The sequence below is a fragment of the Mus pahari genome, chromosome 2, assembly GCF_900095145.1.
Source record: "Mus pahari chromosome 2, PAHARI_EIJ_v1.1, whole genome shotgun sequence".
In the NCBI taxonomy this organism is placed as follows: domain Eukaryota; kingdom Metazoa; phylum Chordata; class Mammalia; order Rodentia; family Muridae; genus Mus; species Mus pahari.
In genome coordinates, this window is record NC_034591.1 from 5,627,609 (window position 1) to 5,633,608 (window position 6,000).

Consider the following 6,000-nt stretch of genomic DNA (forward strand, 5'->3'; position numbering starts at 1 on the left):
CTGACAAAACTCAGTGAAAGAGCGCAATACTGGAATAGATGTTTGAAACATTAGGACTAAAAGGAACCGTAGAAGCCATCTAAACCACTGTATATATCCTACAGATTCTAGAAAAACAAACAAACAAACAAACAAAAGAACAAAACATCCAGGGTAGCGAAATGAGCTAGAGTTCATGGCTGGGGCTGAGAATCTTTTTTTCCTAGAGATGTTGGAAGGCTTCTTATTCTTATCAGGAATGGCTCAGTTTAATATTTCAGGTGAGGGATGGGTGAGGGGACAGTTGTCGAGGTAAAGCTATTTTGTCCTCAGATGTATGGAGACTAAGTAAACCTAATCTTCCCCGCTGCTTCAGAGTTTGTTTTTCAATGTCATCTAGGTGCCACGGTTGACACTGCCTTGCAGAACGTTAATATCAAGGAGGATATGTTCCCAGTGTCGCCGAGCCAAGTGCCCGATGTGCATTTCTTTTATAAGTAAGTGAAGGTATTTTTTTTTCTTATGACTATTTTTTTTTTAAATAAAGAGCTCATACGTCTCAATCTGTAGATTTTAGTTCTTATTCTTGGTTATAATTTCCTAGTGGCAAGAAAGAAAGATAATATTGCTTTAGGGAGCCTAGCATGGCAGCCTGGCATGGCAAACATTCTCTCTCTCTCTCTCTCTCTCTCTCTCTCTCTTTCACACACACACACACACACACACACACACACACACACACACACACACACACAGGAGGCTTTGGTTCATTGCCTAAGCAGTAATTACTTCTTATTCACTTACCCACTTTTTATTCAGCCTGATGTTTTGATACAATTGGCTCTTGTTTCCTTCAAAAAATTTTGTTGTGATTAAAATCGTAATAATTTTACTAAATGCCTTAATGATGGGTCATCTTCATACAGGTGGTGGAAGTCAATATACTGAATTTGTGTCAAGTTAGAAATTAGAAACCTTTAATAATTTTCTCTTTTTGTTTGTTCATGGAGCATGGGAGCCATTCTGTACATGACCCTTTTGTCCTGGTCATCTGTATTGTATTTGGTCTTTAATCTAGTGCCTGCTTTACAACAGGTCTTCCACAGCCACCACATCTTGTATTAATGGACGATCGACTGCTGTGAAGATGAGGTGTAATCCCATGAGACCTGGTGCAGGTGTGATATCAGTCCCCAGGTATTCACTTTTACTACAGGGTTATTCTGTTGAATTCCTTGTTGGAAGCAAAGCTGTCAGGACTATTGCTGTTAAAACATATTCTTTATGGAAATAAAGCAGAATGAGAACAAAAGAACCAATGGGTGTATTGTAGGGATATGTCAGGGCATGATTCAAATGAATAGGTCCTAGTCAATCATACTGCCTCCCAGCATCTTCAATGACACTCCCTTGTCCCTTTTGCCTTCTGCATCTAACTCTCTTCAAAATGACTTAGGCAGTAAACAATGAATTGCACTGTTTGTATTTTTGTGTTTATTCTCACTGTTTATCAGTCTCCTTTGATTGAATGGGAGTGTACCTGTTTCCTAGAACTAGATCCACAATTAACTGTCTGGACATCAAAGCCTTGAACTAACTAATCTAACTTGTGTCATGATGCCTTTCTCTGCAAGGGAATGAGGTCTTGAAGACAATGCTTAGGTCCAGTTTCAAGCCCAGGCTTTTGTGAAATTGTAGTAGAACCATCAGGATAAATCTGACCAGTAGAACACAATGCAGAATATTCAATTGATTACCGGTTCTCTGTGGTCTGTATTTGATATATCCTGTTAATTTTTGCTGGAAACACCAAAATATAACTCCTAGGCTCTAAAAACTATTCATTTAAATACAGCCTACGATTCCCACGAAGGACACCTAAGTATCTCAGTATTTTCAGGATATTTAGTTAAGGGACCTTTTGATGATAGCATGGTTCTATCTAAATCCTTTAAATAAGAAAATGATTTAGTTTTTCTGTAACCTCACTTAAGAGCAATTTAAAGCTCTCCTGTTTATGCTACAGGTGGATTAGAAAATGTTGCTCTATACCTGAAACTACTGTGTATTCTAGCAACAATAGCACCAGCAACACAGTAATGTTGGCTTATTTGGGGATATATAGGTGCACTAGCATATGCTTTTCATCAGCTGCTTCTCTGGTTCACATTGCTCTAATGATTTGTTATTCTTTTCACCTATTGAAGGTGAGAGAAGAATGTAATGAGAGAACAGAGGAATAGACATGGATAGGGAAATGGGCAAAGATTATGCTCCTGAGCTAGAGAGCACCCTTCTGCTCCCTTGCAGCTGGAGTCCCCACCGCAAACTAGAGTCTTTACATAAAGGCACATATGGAGATTCCAGAAACAGACACACATCTCATCACTCAGGAGTTCGGCTGGGTCGTTTGAGTTGTGTGCTCATTACATTGACTATAGTCCTCATGAGGTCCTTTTCCAGATTTTGTAATTAACCTCTCCGGGTCTGGTCTTCAGAGTCCATCTGGATGGCTTTAGAGGTTCCTCGCCAGGTCTCTGACTCAAGCAGATGGTATCCTAACGACCGGGTATGGCCTGTAGAAAATAAATCAGTTTCTACTCTGCCAGGGTGCATTTTGATTTCTTACTATAAATAAAACATAGCCTCATGGGGTTAAAGGATGGCATCTTATAAGCAGAAGAATGTAAAGTTTCTCTTTTTGGCTTCCAGCAAGCTTTACCTCTAAGGGAACTTTACTGTGTTCACCAGGGTTTCTCTGGATTGCCTGAAGCAGAAACCTTAGAATATCTGTTGTTAAAATTTATTTCTGAGTCTCTGGGTGTTGAACACTGGAGTATTTCTAAAAATAGAAGGCAACTGAAACCCATACTAAAATCGAAGCGTTGTTTCTATTGACCTAGCATACCGTAGATTTTACATGCTCTACTTTCCTGAAACAGATTCTCTATTCTTTAGTATTATTGTTTGCGTCTTGGCCTTCTGAAATGAAATGTAGTATTCATATGATTTGAAATGTAGTATTCATGGCAGAGTTTGGCACACAGGTCTTGATAAAAATTCATTTGTAGCTGTGATAATTGTGCATGCAGACAACTGCTCTAGGAAGCTGTACTGAGTCCCACAGTCAAATGTTAAGACTTTCAGTTTTCTCTTGAGTGAATTTCCCATCAAGGCACAAGGGGGAGCCCAAGGATCAGCACAAGAAAAACAGTAGCTTGCTTGGTCTCAAATAATTAGGTTTTTTTTTTTACTGAAGGGCTGAATAAAGATTTCCAACTAACAGGGAAGTAATAGACAGGGAAGTAATAACAGGGAAGTAATGGACAGGGAAGTAATGGACAGGGAAGTAATGGACAGGTTTCTCATTCTACTTTTGAGGAAGACTTATTGTTGCATTTTTTTTGGAAGCTTTAAAAATATCTGAGCAAAATGATATTGCAGCCTCCTGTGAGGCTATGCCAGTGCCTGGCAAACACAGAAGTGGATGCTCACAGCCAGCTATTGGATGAAACACAGGGTCCCCAATGGAGGAGCTAGAGAAAGTACCCAAGGAACTGAAGGGGGCTGCAACCCTGTAGGTGGAACAACAATATGAACTAACCAGTACCCCCTGAGCTTATGTCTCTAGCTGCATATGTAGCAGAAGATGGCCTAATCGGCCATCACTGGGAATAGAGGCCCCTTGGTCTGGCAAACTTTATATGACCCAGCACANGGNAAGNCCTGGGCCAAGTAGTGGGAGTGGGTGGGTAGGGGAGCAGGGTCGGGGGGGGGTATAGGGAATTTTCGGGATAGCATTTGAAATGTAAATAAAGAAAATAATAATAATAAAAATTATTTGGGAAAAAAATATCTGAGGAAAAGATGCTAACCAGACAATTGGCCTTCAGATGGTGTTGATCAAGAAGTCAGAGTGAGACCTTACAATAGTGCCACATCAGGAATTATTCTTGGCCAACCATGTGAAAATGGCTTCAGTAATAGTAATAGACAGCAGGGTCTTTGAAGCTTGGTGGTCAGGAAAACTTTCAAAAGACCCTTCAGCTCTTAAAAAGTGAAGAGTCTGCACAGGGAGAAGAGGGGTGTGTGTATGTTCTGCTGAGTGTATACTTCAGAGGGATCATGTTATCTGGATTTTAATTTTATCTGTGATTAGAAACATCAAACTTTCTGCTTGATCTGGAAAATGCATGTATGTAGTGCTATCCCCTAATTCCCAAAAGTGTCTGGAGGGGTTGGAGAAATGTAGGTGAAAACTTTACAGTGTGGCATCTCTGGCAAGTGAAATCCGACAACCACAATTGTTTCTGAGGTTTTTTTAATCTAATGAACTTTGCTCCTTGGGTACACACTAAGTTTCTTCTGCAAAGGATGGCTAATACCTCTAAATAAATCTGCATAGATGAGTCCACCCCCTGGCTTCTTAAACCTCTGGCCAACTTCACAGATGGATGGACATGAAGCTGAAGAGACTGTTTGTATGGAACAATGCGTACCTGAACATTACATTTGAGAATTGCCCATTCATGGGCATAGGCATTTGCGTTAGTGAAAAGATTACACAAGAACCTTCTTAGAAAACAGGCACTGAATGGATGTGATCTGGAAGATGCATGAGTTAAACATGTTTGCTTCACCAAGTAAGAAGCATTGAGCCTGATGTTGTATAGCTGTTGAGTACCACACCCGGGATGGAACAATCTCCTAATAGCTCTTGTTCTTTTGTGACAAAATGCATTTTCATCTCGATATTTCAAGCCACTGTCCTTCCATGTCTCCCGAGATCTGTCAAAAAGTACACTTAATAAAGAGGCAAAGTAGATTTATCCTAGGGTACAACTCAGCAGATCTGCAAGTTGTTTGTGTCTTATTTTAACTGAATTGCCTTCTTTAAGCATTCATCATTAATGTTCATGTAAGAGCATCATCTTCATTTCACTCTTTACTTCTTACCAGTTTATGAACGTATTCAACTGCTTAAATTGTTTTTTAGTCAGTATAATTTTTTTTTGTGTGAAATCCTCTTGCAGAATCCAAATTCATTTCATGATCATCACAGCCTCTGTAGATGTTGTATCTCACCAAAGGGATGCTTTGCAGTTCTGTCCTGATAGTGTTCAAGAGTTGGGTACTCCAGGGATTTATACCACAGGCTCAAATTTCGTCTTTATATCAAAGTCATTAAGTTTATTGGACTCTAATGAAGCATTTGGTTGAGACATCAAAGAAGGCCTATTAATGTCAAAAAGTCTATCTATTTGAAATTAAGAGTCAGAGATAGACTGTTTTTTTATCTCTTTCCTCTGATTCTTTACAGAAAGATAATAGATATCCAAATTTGAAAAGCAAGATAATGCAAAAGAGTAAGACAAAATATGTTCCTAGAACAGAAATGAACTGACACATATAACAGCTTTATGAACATTTGAAAATACAAAAAACAAAAACAAAAACAAACCAACAAACACTGTAATCAAGAAAGGGAATCCTTTAATGCAGTCACGTTAAAATTGTGCAGTTTGAACATGAGTAAGTCATTTTAAGAGATGGTTATAATCATATCACAAAACATTCATACATTTTTAGAATAATTTTTAAATAGAGGTATCTATAGATAAAGGAAACTAGGAAACAAGTTAACTAATGTTGTCTTGAATAGGTACTAACTTGTGGTAATTAATCTTAGAAGAATTCTTTGCAAAGGGGAATCTGTAAAGGTGTGTTTTTAAATTCCTTGTTCTAAGAGTCACAGGTAAAAATTACCCTTACGTTAAAATTCTGTTGGCTAGGTTTGAGCATTTGTGTTCCCCAAATTCATTTGCTAAAATAACAATACAATGCTAAATCCCAGCCTAGGGATATTAGAAAGCAGTAACTTTGAAAGGTGTTTAGCTTACAGTGGTTCTGACAGCGTGGATGAAATGGGTGTTCTTATTAAGGTCCCCTAAAGAGCTAGCTAGCCCTATGCCATGTGAGGTCCCCTAAAGAGCTAGCTAGCCCTATGCCATGTGAGGTCCC

At 38.8% G+C, this 6,000-nt stretch overlaps 1 protein-coding gene across 2 annotated transcripts in view; it reads left to right on the forward strand.

Annotated features, from left to right (window-relative positions):
• The window catches only part of Kiaa1324l (KIAA1324 like), a 190,637-nt gene that overhangs the window by 155,265 nt on the left and 29,372 nt on the right, over positions 1 to 6,000 (forward strand). For both annotated transcript variants that reach the window (XM_029535634.1, XM_021189956.2), the window contains 2 exons: positions 380 to 476; positions 1,075 to 1,176. In XM_029535634.1, the coding sequence (XP_029391494.1) occupies positions 380 to 476; positions 1,075 to 1,176 (199 nt within the window). The remainder of the gene's footprint in view (positions 1 to 379; positions 477 to 1,074; positions 1,177 to 6,000) is intronic.